Source organism: Apis cerana, linkage group LG9 (genome assembly GCF_029169275.1).
Source record: "Apis cerana isolate GH-2021 linkage group LG9, AcerK_1.0, whole genome shotgun sequence".
Lineage (NCBI taxonomy): Eukaryota > Metazoa > Arthropoda > Insecta > Hymenoptera > Apidae > Apis > Apis cerana.
This window is the reverse complement of record NC_083860.1, coordinates 10323529-10342277: the sequence shown is the minus strand read 5'-3', so window position 1 is coordinate 10342277 and position 18749 is coordinate 10323529. Positions and strand designations below refer to the sequence as shown.

Genomic DNA, 18749 nt, shown 5'->3' with positions numbered 1-18749 from the left:
TACTTTCTTGTTTTATGTTCAGAGGGCTCTAGAGATCTCTTACTATTTTAACGTTATTCTCAAAGTTATCGATATAGCATAAAAGAAGTTTGATTGTTGAAATTTAAATTGAATTTTAATGAAATTATAAGTAATTATTAATATTTTAATAGTATTAATAATTTTATAATAAAATATATATATTTATTTATTGATTCATTTATCTTTTATTTAGTTATTTTATTAACGTAATGTATTAATTATATTTATTATTATTATATGTATTAACAATTATTATTAACAATTAAATTACTATTTATTATTATATTGTAGATTTTTATATTAAATTAATTTTTTTTTTATTATATTTCTAATAAGAATATTGAAAATATATTATTATTTATTTGAAACTTTAATTGGTATATATAATGTTAGCCAATCAGAAAGCTGATTAGATCAGCCAATCAAAGAGCCTATACCGAGTCTCATTCGTCCCTAGAAGATCATGGTGACAGGACCTGTGTCGGAACCAGCTTCGAGTTCGTGATTTCAACTTAAGTGAGTAATTCTATTACTGAATTTATATATTACAGTCCATTTTATTTATTTAGTAATTAATTAATTATTAAGATGGCGAAAATAATTAGTATTTTGAATTTTTTTTATGCTTTTTCTTCGATCATGTATTAGTTTGTATTCCTTGGAATTGAAGTTTGAATTCACTTGTTGCTTCATATCAATATGATCTTTATTCTGTACATTTATTTTATGGTTTTGATTCTTATTTGTGCAAATGATCATTTAATTGTCAAAATGATTTTGCTGAAAAAATAATTTATAATATGTGTATATTCGTATTCAGTGATTTTTCTGTAAATTTAATAATATTTCGTTTAACAAATATATATATATTTTGAATATTTCTGTTTTTAACTATATTGAAACAAATATTTTTAGTTCAAAAATCAATTTGTTATTTAATATTTTATCAAATTCAATCATATCATGAATCGTAATATATATTTTGTTCTTAAATACGTTTCACGTATGATGTTTACGTTTTTTTTCTTTCATGTTATGTTTGAGACTGAAATGTTTCTATATACGTTCGACATATTTCGACATATTTCGTCTTATTCAGAATCATAAACATATCCCCTCCCTAATTCGACTCGATAATCGAAATTACGACGCAGGGCTTCATTATACTGTCGATATTTGATGTGTTCAGACGTATCATTCTTTCTCTAAGTGCGTAATTTATTTATTATATAATATGTAAATTTATAACTATTTATTCTATATATATATAATTCATAATTATTTATTCCATAGTATATATGTTATAATTAATATATATTTATTATTATAATTGATAATTGTTTAAGATTAAACTATTTTTTTTCTTTATTCATTCATTTGATAATTAAAGTTACAGGTATTTTCTATCATTTTTTAAGATCATTGCAATTAATTTTTATTATAATATAATCGATGAATTTTATTAATTTTATACATTTATTTTAAAATTTCAATTTTCTTTTTTACAGATTATTAGTTGATTGCTGATCTAATTTTAGAGCGATTCAAAAAATTCCAATATGGACGCCATTACCACTTTTCATAAAGAAACGGTAAAATTTAAAAGATATTTTGTATACGTACTATATTTATTCTAGTTTTTATTTTTTTTTCATTTTTCTTTAGAATAAAGTTTTTTCTTTTTGTAATAAATATTTGTTAAATAGATACTAATGTTTTTTCTAAATTTTCAAAATAATTTAAAAATATATATTATACTTTTTTATATAAAATTACATAAAATTTTTTCGTGAATTAATAATAATCAGGCCAAAGATTAAAAAAAAATTATTATTTTCTGTAACAAAAAATTAAATATTCATACATATTTTGCTTTTTTTTTTATTCTTCCTAATATGATTTTATTTTCAGAAAATTTTTATGACTACGCGCAATGTGGTCAATAGAATCAGTGTTTGCTGCATAAATAGTGTTTTTAATGTTTCTCAGAATACAATTACTTTAATTAAATTTAATTATATTTAATTGTGAAAGTAAAGTCAGTGTTTGTTAGTTTTAATATAAATGGACGCATTATTAGTCTGTTTTTTTCTTTTATTTTTAAACATTTCTTTTCGGTGTATGCTAAAATCAGTGAACAGTAGATGATTATTTATCACGTGAAGATGTAACTATTTATTCTAATTTTTATTCTTGTATTGAAATTAAATTATTAGATATTTCTTATTTTTAAATTTAAAATTTTCTTTATTATTATACATAAACGGGATACTTTTCCTAGTATAGGCTTTTTGCGTGTTATGCGTGAGAATCGTAGAATGAATGTCGTTAGTATACCTGCCGTTTTAGTTTTGCCATTTTTTAAATATAGGGTTAAGTAGGATAAAATATACTTGTGGTGTGCCTGTTAATTATAAGTAGATAGCAGTCTTCGATAGGATAGGCGCGTTTTCGCGTGTTTCAGGAAATCAAATTTGAAAAATCGAGGGTTAGGCTGAGACGCCATTTCGTTTCTAGCTTTGTTCGTTAATTTTTCGAATTCAATCGCTCGTGATCGCGAAGCGAAATTTCGAAACGAACTCGAGATTCTCGCATGCTGCATCGTCCATGTGCGTTTATCTTGCGCGGTTTAGTCTTTTTTTTTATTTTTTTTCGTTCGCGATTAGTGAATCTCGAGCCTATTTAAATTTCAGCTGGCATCGCGTCCGAAGAAGGAAGATTGAAGAGACCCGACAAACTGTCACGCAGAGGGCCGCAACGAATGTCTTCTCATTTTTTGGATCCCTTGTTCGGATCCAAAAAATGGGAAGTCATTGTTACTATTTTATCACTGTGCTCGTTTTAGTAATACATAGTAATCGTTGTTGTGTTGTCTGACTGATTGCATCAATCATCGTGGGGATCGCGATTTTTAATTAGTGTTGCGATTGATTAAGAATAGGATTGAATTAAAATTTCGTTAAAGTGAGAGAATCGCGATTGTATTAATGTTGGGCTTTTTTTTTTATTATAAATTGTTATAATTTCTTATAAAATAATATTAAAATTTATCATTTATCATTAAATTTTTTAACTAATTGATTGTAGCTTTTTTAATCATATGTAACTAACTTTTATTACATTTTATTTTAAAATTATTGTTTTGTTTTTAAAAGTAATGTTGCGTTGAAAAATAACCACGTTTGTTAAATAGTTGCAAATGTTAAATGCCCAAATTTCTTCCACTAGAATTGTGGAAAAACATATCCCTGGATCACTTGGTGTAGCTAAAAATGCTACATAAGTGACTGTTCATCGACAGCAGTTATAGGTAAATAGTTTATTTCAGATATGTTAATTGACAGAAAACAGTAAAAAAAGGTAAGGAAATATAATATTTAAATCTATTGAATTCTTTTATATTAATCCAGTAAATATAAGTTTAAAGAATCTATTATAAAATTTTATTAATTATTTTTAGTTTTTAATTTGTTTCAGAGACTATGTGAATTCTTACTCTATACATACTCATAATCTAATAGATCCTGTTTCCTTTCTTTGATTATATTAAGATTTCTCTAGATGGGAATTCATAAATAAATTTTTAGATTTTTAAACAGGTAGAGATTTATAGGCAGAATAATATCTTTAGCTTTTTGATAAATAAGGAGAAAAAAGATTTATTTTGTCTAAATTATCATTATTATTATTCATAATAATCATATTTTATAAATATAATTATTTTACTAATCTTTTATAATCTTATTTGTTTCAGAGACTATGGTACAATCAAAATGGGATCAAATAATTGAAGAAACTTTTATTTCATATAATATCCTATTCTCTTGAAAATGTATTGGAATTATTTTATAGGTAGGATTCCTAAAAAATCTTTAAAGTTTTATATAAAAAATATACTATCTTTAGATATATAAGAATTAAGAAAAAAAGATTTAGATATTGTAAAAATAGAAATTACAAATTTTCTATATATTAAACAATATAAAATATTTATTTAGATAAAAGTTATGAAACTTTATAAATTTTTAATAAATAGAATAAGTTTAGGAATTAGGTACTTAAGTAGGAATTAGATATTTTTAAATTTAGATAAATTTGGATTGGTATGATAAACTTTTAATAGACTCTTTTTAAGTAACTTGAAACATAAATAGATTTGTAGAAGAACTCTATTTAATACTACTTAAGTACAAAGTATATTTCTAATATGCATGCATAATTAATTATAATAATGATAATGGTGGTATTAAAAATAATGCTTAATAATATATAATTGTATGATAATATATAATATGTCAGATATTTTTTTTTATATTTTGTAATTATCAATATTTTATTTTCATGAAAATGAAAATATAAAATATTGATATGTATATTAATATATAAAATAGCGTCTTTTATAGAATAATTTAATTTTTATTTTCAGATTTAATTTTTCCGACGGTTTTCAATATAACTCTTTTTGTCTGTTTTGCACAATGATTAAAAATTTGAACGTTTTACAAACATGTATCAGAAGAAGGATTTACTTGATGTTGAATAAATTTTTTCATAAAAGGATAGATGGAATCGTGATTAAGGTAAGTATCCAATTTGCAGCAATTTTCACGAGGTGAGACTTGGAAAATGATTATTTAATATATGATTATTTAATATATAATTACATCATACAGCGCAATTATTAATTATATTGCAAGTAATACGAGCTGCATTTTGCAATTATGTATCTTTTACGTGATAAAGAATTAATCAAATTTAATAAAAAAATTTATTAAATTAATATTTGCATAAGTTGCATTTGCATTGTAATATTAAATGTAAAAAATGAAGGATTTTCATAATTGACTAAATATTTCTGATGATAAAAATATACGTGTAATTCTTATGTTGATTGTAATAAATTGCAGAAGGCAGGAGAAGTATTTAATTTCTTTTTTAAGTCGGTATTTCAGAACATGTGATATAAATCTTTTTGTATCGTAAAAAAGTAAAAGACCAACTGTGCTACGAACCGTGTATCGGTAACTTAGGTAACTATTTTCTTTTAATCGACAAACGATAATATTTGCAATTAACAAGTAAAATATTTTCATAGAAAACATAAAATTGTGATAATGTTTATAATTAATACATATCTCTCATATATATTATAATATTTTTTAATAATAATATATTTAAAAAAACGGAAAGTGAAGAATTGAAAATGATATCAGTGAATTTACCGGTTGAAAGGATTATCAGTAAATTTCTTGGTGTTTTCATTTATCTATATAATTACATTAATTATATGGATTTATATTTTAAATTTAAATTTTCGTAATCCTACACTACACTCGATATTCGATATTCAAATTTATTTTATTTTTAATATACAAAAAATATTCTTTCGCGTTATGTATTCATCTATTAAAAATATATCAACATAATTCCATTATTGTTTTTCGAAAATAATACGAAATACATTATAAAATACTTTTTCAGCTGTGCCAAATAGAAAAAAAAGTATCAAATGATATTCTGACCATAAAAGACCTCGTATCGATCGAATGATACAAAATAGAGATAAAGAGGGAACAATCTCTCTTATTTTGAACTCGGTTTCCTCTGCCAATCATTATATCTTATTCAGTTCATCGATCGATCGATGCAAAAATACCTCCATATCCAAAGATGCGCAAAAAACAAAGGGAAATGGCGTCACGTTAAAAGTCGGGAAGATAGGCGTTCCGAACCGTTGATAATCCGGAATCCAATTGGCGGTTTACACAATAGCGAGACCATATCACTCGTTTTCACAGGATTATACGGATCTTACGGATTTGTGGTGACAATGGTGGTAGCCGAATGGTAACACGTAGCTGTATGTCCTTGAAGTGTATGTATAGAATGGAATTTCCAATCTTGCAAGGCGCTATTCACGATATTTCGAATTAGCGCCTACGAATATATCCCGGGCGTTATATTGGAAACCGATATTCACGACCCGTATACTCTTCGAGTGCCAATGTTCACGTAACCGTATCTTCTCTCTTGTATCTTTATTCAATGCGACTGCTTGCCAAAGACCGATTCACCGATTAGTTTTATTTTCGACTATCGTCCACACATTTCACCGATATTTTTATACACGCTATGTATTTAAGTTAATGATCCAATCGATAAAATGTTTCGCTGTTTATCTGTACAAGTATTATATCGTTGTATATTTTTAAATAATCAAAATTATTACTTCTAAAAATCGTGTAAAAATTCTGATTTTATTTTATATTTTTTTTTTCTACTGTACAAGTATTCTTTATCGTGATTTTTATCGTGCACGATATAAAGAGGATAAGAGAGAAGATATAAGACCGAAGGAAGCAGAAATGGATTAAGCGCGGCTATTTTATGTCCATATCATATTTCATCTAGTTTTCGCCGTAAGTGTACTTGCGCCAAGTGCAAAACTCCAACTTCGTTTAGTAGTTTTCGTTTATTATCGTTTGTTGCGCCAAACTATTCTACATCGCGTGGTTTTTCAATTAACTTCACTGCATATATTTCATATCGTTCTATATTCATATCGTATTTTATGTACGTATACCGGTTTCAATTAAAATAATAGGCGATGATATTTTTCACGCATTTTAGAACGCGCTAACGCTAGAATTTTTCTCTTCACGAATTGATATTAAACGCAACTTTTTTTCTTCTGTGGAAAAATTGAAAAAATTGGAAGGATTCGTCGAAATTATATCAGCCAATAATATAGCGAATGCAATCGGTAGTTAACGTAGAATGAATGGACAAAGAGAAACTGATATAAATCTCTTCGCAATACAGCATAATTTAATATAATCTATGGAATACCATTATTAATTATCGAATATCACGAGTTTCTATTTGATATATGCTCGGCATATGTTACTGCTTGGAATTCGTTGGTGTTGCAATTTGATAACGCGTATTGACTCCGAATCTCTTGTACAACAGACACTAAATTAGCTATTGAATCGCCCGTTGAGTTTTGATTAATGGAGGGGAATAAGCTGCGATTATTGGCGACTGTCTCGTAAAGGTTGCAAATCGATTAAGTGGTGGAGACGCGGACTAAATGGATCGCAGGAAATTTCAAATTTTCTATCCGTTTGTAATCCGTGTACAGGAATGATACATTTTGCTCTTCGATTAAAAAATTTCACGAATAAGAGAAGGAGAATAGATGAAAGGTATTTTTATCTGTTTTAACAAAATTTCAAATTTTGTATCCGTTGTATATAGGAATAATACATTTTGTTCTTCTCTCGATCAAAAAATTTCACGAACGAGAGAGGAAAAATAGAAGGAAATAACATTTTTTTTTTTATATTTTTCTGCTTCTCCTCGGTTTAATTTCACCATCTTTTGATTGAAATCTGCGATGTTGGACAATGCGAAAGATAATCTTTGGAAGGTTATCGATGTGCAGGAATTTCCATCGGACGCTCTCAAAGGACTAACGTTTTCATCGGCTATAATTTCCGCATTAAATATCTTACAAGTACTTACTTGGTAATACGCGATTAAGCGTGTTCTCCACGAGCAGGAGGATACATCTTTACTATACATTAGCAAAGAGGGTTATCACATTTCACGGGTTGCAAGCAAAATTCCTTGGGATAGAATTGCAGTGATACGAGAAATCCCGTATGGTGGCTTTATTGGGCATACTCTCCTCTTACGACCTTATTATTAAAGTGATACATCTCGGGAATCGGTGTGAATGGCGGTCATTTATGGATATTCGTAATACGGAATAAAAGGCCAAATATTTCAAACTGAATTTTTTATTTTCGAATAACGTTGAGAAACAATTTACTTTTAACTTCGAACGAAGAAGTTATCGTTATCGTTACGCTGCATTTATGGATAAATTTGGAAATCTTTTGGGGTATTTTTTTTTCTTTTGTAAAAAAATTCATATCAGTTTTCCTACTTACCTGACGGTGAAAGATACATTTTTTTTTAAATAATCAAAATAATCATCGCTCGTTTGATTGAAAAAGTCCAATTTATTTATTATGATTTTTCATTTCTTTTTTTTTTTTTTTTACATTATAATATAGAGATGAAAATCTTGTATGATTTTATTCCATCCTTAGATTTCTTTGTCATATCAACGAAAAATATTTCATAAAACGTCGATATTGAAAATCACTCGATACATATATTATCGTCGAAACAAATTGATTCGTTAAACGAATCAAATCCGCGTACGTCAATTAATGCAATTTCGATTATTGCTGCTAATAAGTTTTATAATGCTGCCTGTATGGGTAGCGGATTAATTAATAAGTCGGGCAGTTGAAAATCATCTCTGATGATTTTATCAAGAAATCGATCATCGATATCGAATTGTTCGTATCGTATTATAAATATGAGAAATTATATCCTTATCCCACAAGACGCGATGATAATAATAATAATAATAATAATAATAATCTCTCGTTCCGTGTAAAAAGATATATTGTAAAATTCTTATTGTTATATATATTTATTTCGCACGAAAGAAACGCACACCTTTTGATACTTATTACTTATCTTTGCTTATTAAACATACGTTTTAAAGTATTATATTGTTAATAGTATACACGTATTTACATTGATCACATTGAATACATCGAGTGATTATTTCTAATAATTACCTGGAAACAGTGATTCGAGTATTATAGTGGATAGAAAGACTCCTCTTTTCCCGTGGCGAAGCATATGACAAACGATGATTGCGTACTCCATCCGTCCAAGTACCCTTTGTTAAGCGAGTTTAATATTTTTCCAATGGAAAAACACATCGAGCTGTATAAAACTAGTTTGAACGAAATGTAGAGAATTGTTCGTATTCTTTTATATATATATATTTTTTTTTTTACCAGTTTAACAATTTTCAATCATACTTTCATTTTATATCGGGAGAGGAAATGTTGACTAAACTGTTCACGTGTTTTCAGGCTACTATGTAATCGTGTTCGCAAAAGGTAAAATCATTTCGTTGGATTTTTCGTGCCTACGGTTTGTTAATAAAAAAAAAAAAAAGAAGAAAAAAATTGGCGATCGTGTATTGGCATTCGTATAATTTACGATACGACGTGGCTCGTTTAATCTCCTCTATCTCGCCTAATTGAAAACTGGATATATATATATATATATATAAATATGCGTCGCAATAATAAATTATTTGAGTGGAAATAATTGAAAATAATAAATTTTCGCCGAAAAATAATATTTTGATAATGAAAATTTTAATTTGATCGTACAAATATACCTTTCTATAATCAGTTCTCAATTATTAACCGAACGATATTTGCCTTCGTTAAAATTGAAATTAAATTTTAGTCCGTTGTATCCTTCTCTCTCTCTCTCTCTCTTTAAAAAAAAAACTCGGAAAAAATTTTTTATTTCGTTCAAATTTTCTTTTTCCCTAAAAAAAAATTCGAAAAATTCGCGAATCTTCTTTAACGAGACGCGAGAAATCGAGTTCACTTTTGTTCTTCGTTTAAATCGGTATACATGTAAATACCCCGCGACCGACACTTTTACCTTTAAAATTAAAAATTATATTGGAGAAAACCTCGAAAAGCCTTTTCCTTCAATTCTTCATTCAACGCGTGTCACCACCGTGTCAATATCGATTGTTGCGCGTTGCGTGAATGGACGCGAAATCTTTGCACGTGTTTCGACGGCTGTCGTTCTTTATTTATACGCGCGCGCGCGAGAGAGAGAAATTTAGACTTATGGACGAAAAGGAAAGAGAATATTGAACTCGAATCCATTCGTCGCCCGTGTGAATTCATATATATATATATATCGCATGAAACGCGCTTCTCTTTCTCCTTTCCCCTTCATTATAGAAATTTGTGACGCTCGACCGTTTAATCGAACGGTCCTTTCTGTTTAAAAAATGTAAACGGATGTGTTGCGCACCTTTTCTTTTTTCTCCTCCTGTTGGCTCGATGCCAATCGCCTCGCACGTTTATTCGTTTCCCTCGCATATACTCGTTCTAGGAAAAGAGTATAAACCGATAAGTGCATCGAAGTTTTTCTTTTTTCTTTTTCGCGTATAGGATGGTCGCATTATATAATTACGAATCATTTGTAAGATATTTTTAAAAAGAAAGAAAACAAAGATCGAAGAAGAAAGAATCGGTTTAATTTCTAACGCTCACTCATGTTAATTTTCTTTTGGACATCCTGTGTACGTATATACGTACATAGGTGGGGATACTCGGTTAAAAAACGAATTTATAATACTCGATTTATAATATTGCTTGAGCTTTACGTTCGGTTACGCACGTTTCACGATAATCGTTGCAGCGTCGCGAATGCCTTACGTTAACGTTTTTCAACATTTAATAGAACGAACTTTTTTCCTTTTTTTTCTCTAAGTATCTTTTAAATCAATCTCCTATTCTCGATCTAAATATATCGTATATATTTATATCGGCGAACGTTGAAATTATTTTCAAGATCACGAATACACGCTTCCCGAATTCAATTCGAATGTGAAAAGTGAAAAATAGACATCTCGCGTGCTATTCTTATTTTCGAGTTCGATAATTTATTAGGCTTTATGAGGAGGAAGCCTTTAAATTAAATCGTCGAATTATATATATACTCTCTCTCTCTCTCTTTCTCGAGAAAAGAGAGAAAGAATATATTTATTCGCGAATGGACGCTTTGATCGACACGGGATTTATTTTCCACTCGCCGAAAAGATCGATCAACTCTACGAAGAACAATTTTTTGAGAATTCCAATCTCAAAATGTATTTTTGTGCAGGAGTGAAAAATTACCGCGTAATTTTAATTTTTCCACCTCTCTAATTTTCTTCTCCTCGAACGTATTCCCGAAGATCAAAAATGTCGTTAAGGATATTTCTCCCTGAAACTGGACGTCCCAATTGTCGTGCAACGAACGAAGCGTCCATTCGTGAAGAGAAATGCTCGAAGGCGAGGAGAAGATAGAAGTAGAGGGAGATTGAGATTATTCCCTGGCCTGTATCAATTCGGTGACGAAGTTGAGAGGATAGGCTGGTCACGTGGCGCAGGTTTGTCGCGGGCAAAGTCGACTCGAGGCGCGTATACCGAGAAAAGTGAGAAAAATCAACATGACGTTGATGGACGCTCTCGACGTAGCGTTTCGCCGATCACCGCCATGCATAGCCGCCGGTTTTTCCTCTTCTACAAACAGAAACGGGGCAATGAGAAAAATAACGTCCTGGAATAGACAGGGGAAAAAGTTATGGCGAAAAATTAAACGTTGCGAAAGTAAACGTGGTGGTGGGCCAACGATTTTTCTGAAATTGAAGATGTTTTTTCTAAAATAAACGAAATATTTCTCCGCCAATGAATGAAAAAAAATATATACGAGGTTTGGAAAATTTTTTATTTTAAAAGAAAAAAAGAAAAACACTCGAGTATTCTTCGCTCTCCTTCGCTCTTTCGAAATTTCAGAAACGAACTAGAGAAAGAGAGAGAGAAAAAAAAAGAAAACGATGTCTGTCTCCATGTCGTTCTCGAGGGAGGCCTTTTCTTTTTCATGGCCAATAAAAAAAGTAACCAAGCATCGGAGCACATCCACCCCGCTTTCGACCCCTTCCCACCATTTTATCTCTCTATTCTCGTTTCCCGAAACAGCGGATGGAAACTTTATCGACAGAGCTGGCAAAAAAAGTATCGTTATTAACCTTCGATCACGTGTATCATGATGCACGCAGGTTTCGCGTTGCTCGGCGAACAAGTGTAATTAGCATCATGGGAAAGTTTCACTTTGTCGACGACCAGGATCGACCCGTTTTTCGAAGCTTCAACCCTGACACCTGGCTCGTTGTCGTAGTTGATCATGCGCCCCTCTCGATACCAGAAGATGAAGCTGGGCGCCTCGGTCGACGCGATTAATTGACACTCGAGCCGGAGGCTCGATCCTTGCTTCACGTGCAGGTCGGGGCCACCGGGGATGACCGAGTACGCCTCCGTCACTCTTAATTCAATGAATCGCTGTTGGACTGGCTCCGTTTGAATCTGTTCCCAACGTTTCTTTTTTTCGTTTCTTTCGCGTTAATTTCGACAAATTTACACGAAGAAGAACGCGGGTTTACCTGGCACTCGTAGAGGCCGGCGTCGTCGCGCTTAACGTTCTTGATCAGTAACGTCCAGTCTGGGCTGTTGGAGACGACGACGAATCGCGTATCGATGGCGTGAGTACCCGTCCCCAACGTCAGTAATTGCCTGTCCTTTCTTCTGATCCATGTTACCTGCAACGATGGAAATTGAATAGAGAACAATTTAATCTAAATTTCCATCGACGATCGTACATGTCGTCTCTGATTTTTTCAAATTTTTGAATACGTAGGGAGGGATATGGATCACAACGTTGTCTCGTGATAATGATTCATTCGTAAAACGAGAATTGGGTGAATAGAATAATATTGGAAATATTGGAAGAAGCTTGGATCAAGTAATCGCGAATTTGGAACGTAGTTTTGAAATAGAAAAATATATTTTACGTACGAAGATATATACTTTTTTTGATACTTTAAAGATTCTAATTAAATAGTCCGACCGTGTAGAAAAGTTTACATTTTTTTAATATATCTCCGGCATCCTCTTCCTCGTAATAAATAAATACGGTATTTATTTCGACCGCTCCTTTTCTATTATTTACGTCGCATCAAAATTGAAAGTAGCTTTAATAATAAATCCTTCTCCCTCCATCTCTCCCCAAATATCCGAAACATCGTCATCCAGCTCATCCATCCGTAATGCTGTTTTCGTCTGGTGACAGCCGTTTTATTCTTGTTATTCGTAAGAAAGGCGATTTAGAAAATGGGCGAAGCTTGCGCGAAACGAGCTAAGGAATATTCACGAAAATGAACAACAATAGCCGGGCGGTGGTGGACGAGCTAGCGCATAAAGAGCAGCATCCAGAGGGGAAAATTCAGAGTGGAATTTCGACCTTTCGTCGAATTTCGTGTAGCCTTAACAACGGCGCGACCTATCAAATCTATGACCTCTCCGAGATCCCTCCCTATTTTTCACAGCTTCCCGTCAAATCTCTCGTTCGCTCGTAAACTTTTACTTCGATTTTTACCTTTTCCTTGCCGCACCGCATTTTCCTCCAAGCGGGACGTCGTACGAAACACGTGTGACAAGATTTCGAAAGGAGGAGAGGACACGTTGCTTGGGGTTTCCAGTTTTTCCTCGACGATTCGATTCGAGGTGTCGCGAGATGATGGGGGCGTCGGCTTTGAATCGTGTGCGGTGTTGCAAGAGGGGAGGGGGGAGGGGGAGAAGAGTCGAAAGAGACGTCATTGAGTGGATTCGTTACCGGTGGACGAGGTTAGACTGGAGATACAAAATTTTCCCGTATTTCGATGAGTGTATTTCTCGCAATTATATTAGGAGGATAATTATTCTCGAATCATTGATATCTATTATCTCGATATAGTTTTCCAGTCGCGAGAAAGCAAATTTCGTGAGTGCTCTCAAATGTACCTTAATCCTTTTATTTGGATATTTTAGCACAGCCGATCGTTCAAAAAAAGAAGTATTTTAATAAAATCAAATCATAATTCTGGATAATACAAAGTAAAAAAGTATCGTATAACCGCGGATATTTTTAGCACAGTCGATCGTTCAAATATAAAAAAAAAAAAAAAGGAACATTTTACTAAAATCAAATCATAATTCTGGATAATATAATTTTAATTATTTTATAAATTACAAAAGGTATACAAAGTAAAAAAGTATCGTATAACCGCAGATATTTTTAGCACAGCCGATCGTTCAAATATAAAAAAAAGGAACATTTTATTAAAATCAAATAATCATAATTCTGGATAATATAATTTTAATTATTTTATAAATTACAAAAGGTATAAAAGTAAAAAAGTATCGTATAACCGCGGATATTTTTAGCACAGCCGATCGTTCAAATATAAAAAAAAAAAGAACATTTTATTAAAATCAAATCATAATTCTGGATAATATAATTTTAATTATTTTATAAATTATAGAAGATGTACAAAGTATAATAATAAAGATGTAAAAAAATATAATAATGCATAAACGTACAAGTTGTTATTACGGAAACTTAAAATCTCAAAATTTATAAAACTTTTATATTCGTCATTTTGCGCCTTTTTTCTCGAGAAAGAAGTAAAAGGTTTATCCATATTAGGAAAAGTTCACAAAAATATACTTTGAAAGAGACTCAGTCAACAGCAGAATAGCAGTGAAAATGAAACTAAACTTTTGTCCTGTACTAGGAAACACAAAAATAGGATAAAAAATAAAAGCATGGCGAGCGACATATAAGAAAAATAAAACGAAAATAAGTGTACACGTTCTAATTTTAAATTACATCGCCGAAGTGATATTCTATTTTAAAAAATTCTATATTATTTATTTTATTTTTATTCTAGCTTATTTTTACAAGCTAGAATATTATTTGATATTAACAAAAATTAACACATAAAATTTATGAATTACAGTTAAGAGGATGCCGCCGCATCGAAAGCGCAAATCGCTCTTCCAGTCCATCGTGTCCACTCTGCTCATTCCAATGAATTTTACAGTACAGAAATGAGGGGAGATTAACGATTAGAGCTCGTCAGGATAAAATCGATAAAATTTTCGAGGAGAATTGCGAAAATTCCTCGTGAAAAAAATTTTAACGCGTCTATTTATCTCGATACAGGAATTGGACTCCGAAAAAGGTGGGGCTTTGCGACGGGAAAAGGGTGATCTGCGGGGGTGCCACTTGCGTGCCTTAATTGTCTACGTCGAGTGTGCTCGAGGTTCACGGCTCCGGGTTTCGCCATTTTCTAATCCTCGACCCGATGAATGGCCACGACGCCGCCACGAGTACCCACTACGCTGTAAACGAGTCGAATAACGAACTTCGGCACGGTATCACGAATCACCTTCGCGATTTTCCATTAATTCCATCCTTCCTTCCACCGATTCGATCATCCACGCTCGAAAAATTCGAATTTCTTCCCGAGAGTTTTCTTCACTCGATTTCCTTCAGGATTTCCCTTCTTCGTTTCTCGATTGATTCTTTTTTCTCTCCTTTGGTCGAAAAAGATAGCGCGAGGAAGTTATGATAAAAAAATCTTGGTTTCATTTGGTGGGATAAAGAAAAAGAAAGGGATATAATATATCCTTTTTTTCTGGTCAACCGGGGCAAGGAGGAGAGGAGTTCCATTAATCAGGCTTTTCTTCCCGCGTGCGAACACGGCACAGTGATAACATCGCCGACCTCGGTTTAATTAATGTCTCCCTTGGAAGAATGGGCCGTTGATCGCGATAGATTTATCGAATATCGATCGCGCCCGTCGATTTTTCCCTTCCTTTCCCGAGATTCATCTTTAAGAGATCGATTTCCTCTTAAAAAAAGGACGAAGAAGCGCTCGAAACACTTCAACTTCGTATCGAAATAAAGGAACGAATCGGCTCGTAATTGTATCGTTCCTTTCGAATTTCTATTTTATTATAATTTTTCACTTTGCTTCAAACATATCCAAATATAATTAATCGACGTTATCTTCCTGTGAAACGTAGATGCGGGAATCGCAAAATTTAAGGAGCGTAAAAATTGTATCGATCGATTTAGGAAACGAAATTTTCAAAATTTGTGAAGAAATTCACATTTAAAGATCTTATCCCGAGATTTTTATCCCGTATACAATTTCTTAATCTCATTTTATCTATAGTTCAATTCTAAAACTCGACGTACGAAATAAAAAAGATATCCAGTGTTATAATTCGTACGTCGAATCTAACCATATCCAATTCGACAAGGCGTAATAACAAAAATTCTCCCCTCCTTTTTTCTAGGAAGAAAATTATTTTCCCTCTCGAGTTGTTCGTGAAACGAATAATGATCGAACGGATCCTTGTATTCATCCTGTGCCAAGATTGTCGTGGTAACCGGATTTACGAGGTTTATCCCGTGCGTTTATAGAGGATAAAAACGTGGCGCGTTGGCGCGGTGTGTCGCGCAAGGGGCGCGTGCCGATCTTCGTGCCCCGTTCCTCCGTCGCCCCGTTCTTCCTGCATGCAAAGCGACGCGTCCGAGCGGAAAAGCAGGAGCTTAGAGACGCGGAAAAAAGGTGTCGAGGGGCGGAACAACTTGATCTATCTACGCGCGATGAATAAAAGATCGAAAGGGGGTGGGGCAGAGATCGAGATTAAAGAGATAAGATCGCGATAAAAGTGTATCGGGGATCAGAGGCTCTTTTGGAACGTCGAGAGCCTGGCCTCTTCATTGTTGTCTGCTTCTTTCGCGATCTGTTCCGTGAGTTATTATTATTCGTCGTTGTGTTCGTCCTTCGACGCGTTAAGATTTCATTGTCCTTTCCCCATGGATCCCATCTTAATTCTTTCTCCGTCGTAGAGTATATGTTTTTTTGTTGAAAATTTTTTGCAACGGGAAAAAAATTATCTTTTTACAATTTTACGCAGGGGGGACCGAGGTCTTTAGTGACCCAGTCCTTTGGGCAGTAGCGCACCCACGTACCCGAGCTCCTATCCAAAAGTAAAATTTAGTATCGCGCGATATCTTTTTCTTTTGTTTCATTTTTCCCCAGAATTCGCCGCTTTTCGACTGGCAAGTCTCCGTTCCTGGAAGCTTCATGGGTACAGACTTGATTATATTCATCCGTTAAGATTCCATTGTTGTATCTTAATCGTCCTATATCAGTGGAACATAATTCCAAAATTGATATTTTACAATTTTACGCAGGGTACCAAGTGCTTTTTCGCGAGTGAAGCTAATAAATTTTGTCAAAAATAAAATTTCTCTCGCGATATCTTTTTCTTCTGTTTCATTTTTGCTTAGAATTCGCCACTTTTCGACTGGCAAGTCTTGGTTCCTTGAAGCTTCACGGATAATTACATCCATTATTGTAGCTTAGTTGTCCTATATTCGTCAGTGGAACATAATTCCAAAATTGATATTTTACAATTTTACGCAGGATACCAAGTGCTTTTTCGCGTTCTTTGGATAGTAGCTGATAGATTTTGTCAAAAGTAAAATTTTTCTCCCGATCTTTTTCTTCTGTTTCATTCTGTTTTCCCCAGAATTTCGACTGGCAAGTCTCGATTCCTGGAAGCTTCACTTCATAATTGCACTCGTTAAGACTCCATTGTTGTAGCTTAATTATCCTATATTTGCGTCAGTGGAACATAATTCCAAAATTGATATTTTACAATTTTACGCAGGAGAGGGGTAAAATTTCTCGCGCGATATCTTTTTCTTTCGTTTCATTTTTGCTTGGAATTCGTCTCGAGTGGCAAGTCTCGGTTCCTGGAAGCTTCACGGGTACAGACTCGATTATATTCATCCGTTAAGACTCCATTGTTGTAGCTTAATCGTCCTATATTTGCGTCAGTGGAACATAATTCCAAAATTGATATTTTACAATTTTACGCAGGAGAGAGGTAAAATTTCTCGCGCGGTATCTTTTTCTTTCGTTTCATTTTTGCTTGGAATTCGATTCCTGGAAGCTTCAGCCTGGGTAACTGACGCACGGCAGACTCGATTATGTGCATCCGTTAAGGCCGCATTGTTGTATCTTAATCGTCAGTGAAACGTAAGCCACTCCAAAATTGATATTTTACGCGAGTTCTTTGGATAGTAGCTGATACATTTTATCAAAAGAAAAATTTCTCGCGCGATATCCTTCTCTTTTTGCTCGGAATTCGTCGCTTTTCGTCTCGAGTGGCAAGTCTCGGTTTCTGGAAGCTTCACGGGTAACTGACGCACGGCAGACTCGATTATATGCATCCGTTAAGGCTCCATTGTTGTAGCTTAATCGTCCTATATCTGCGCCAGCGTGGAACATAACCCACCATCTTCTGTAATAGACAAGAGCCTCGGAACACCGAGTGCGGAAATAGCGCTCCTCGTGTACACCGCCACGATTTTACACGTTAATTTCACAACTCGATCGCTACAGGACGGAATCGAGTTTATATTTCCTTCGAGGAAAGTTGACGGAGCGAGATGACAGCAAACTTTGAGGAAAAAAAGAGAGAAAAAAAGAACCGAGACAAAGAAAACTTGATTCTCCTTCGCGTCGATAGAAGGATAGAAAAAAGAAAAAAGAAAGAAAAAGGAGAGTCGCTAGAGAGAGAGAGGTACTTTCGAGCTGGCGTTGTTCGTTTCGTCACCTTTGTTCATTAAAAGTCTCGGCAACGCGTCCCGCTATGAAAACGTGTGCAATTTTTCCTTTCTTCTCCGCGTTTTTAATGGACTTTTAACCTACGAACTTTTTCCTCGACGACGTCCTGCTCTTCACGAAACGGCACCTGTTTTCTTCTCTCCTCTTCCCCTCCCCCTCGAAAAAAAAACTCGTACAAAAGTTTACCGGTTTATGAGAAAATCGGTGGCGGTAGCGTCACGCGCCACCATATTGCCAGCATCTGGCACGGTGTTCGAATCGGTTGGAGCAAGTAATGGCAATCGTTTCTCGCCTATTTCCTTCCTCCTTTTTTCACCTCGTGGCTCTCGACGATACGACACGACCAATTGCCCGATCGTCACGATTCGTCCTTTTATTCTCATCCAATTCACGGCTGCTACTCATGATATTTATTTATTTCCTGTGAAAATGATATTCTCGACGCTCGTACATGCACAATTGTTCATTTGTAAAATATTTCGTCGTCGATCGCGGCGGCGCCCTAAAATCCCTCGGCGCTAAAATT

At 33.3% G+C, this 18749-nt stretch overlaps 2 protein-coding genes across 17 annotated transcripts in view; one reads left to right on the top strand and one right to left on the bottom strand.

Moving 5' to 3' along the window:
• The first annotated feature begins 422 nt into the window (after positions 1-422).
• Positions 423-18749, top strand: part of LOC108003620 (zwei Ig domain protein zig-8) — a 236933-nt gene continuing 218606 nt past the window's right edge. Inside the window, exons 1-5 of one of the 4 annotated variants that reach the window (XM_062079532.1) lie at positions 423-537; positions 1530-1613; positions 1933-3620; positions 3776-3873; positions 4448-4601. The gene's annotated coding sequence lies outside the window, so the exon portion shown is untranslated. Of the gene's footprint in view, positions 538-1098; positions 1231-1529; positions 1614-1932; positions 3621-3775; positions 3874-4447; positions 4602-18749 lie in introns of those variants that run through there. The other 3 variants (XM_062079531.1, XM_062079530.1, XM_017066027.3) reach the window with 3 other exon arrangements.
• LOC108003606 (igLON family member 5) overlaps positions 8032-18749 on the bottom strand; it is a 361825-nt gene continuing 351107 nt past the window's right edge. For all 13 annotated transcript variants that reach the window (XM_062079528.1, XM_062079525.1, XM_062079526.1 and 10 more), the window contains 3 exons: positions 12134-12289; positions 11723-12056; positions 8032-11216 (listed from right to left, as the gene is read on the bottom strand). In XM_062079528.1, the coding sequence (XP_061935512.1) occupies positions 11071-11216; positions 11723-12056; positions 12134-12289 (636 nt within the window). In that variant the 3' untranslated portion in view covers positions 8032-11070. The remainder of the gene's footprint in view (positions 11217-11722; positions 12057-12133; positions 12290-18749) is intronic.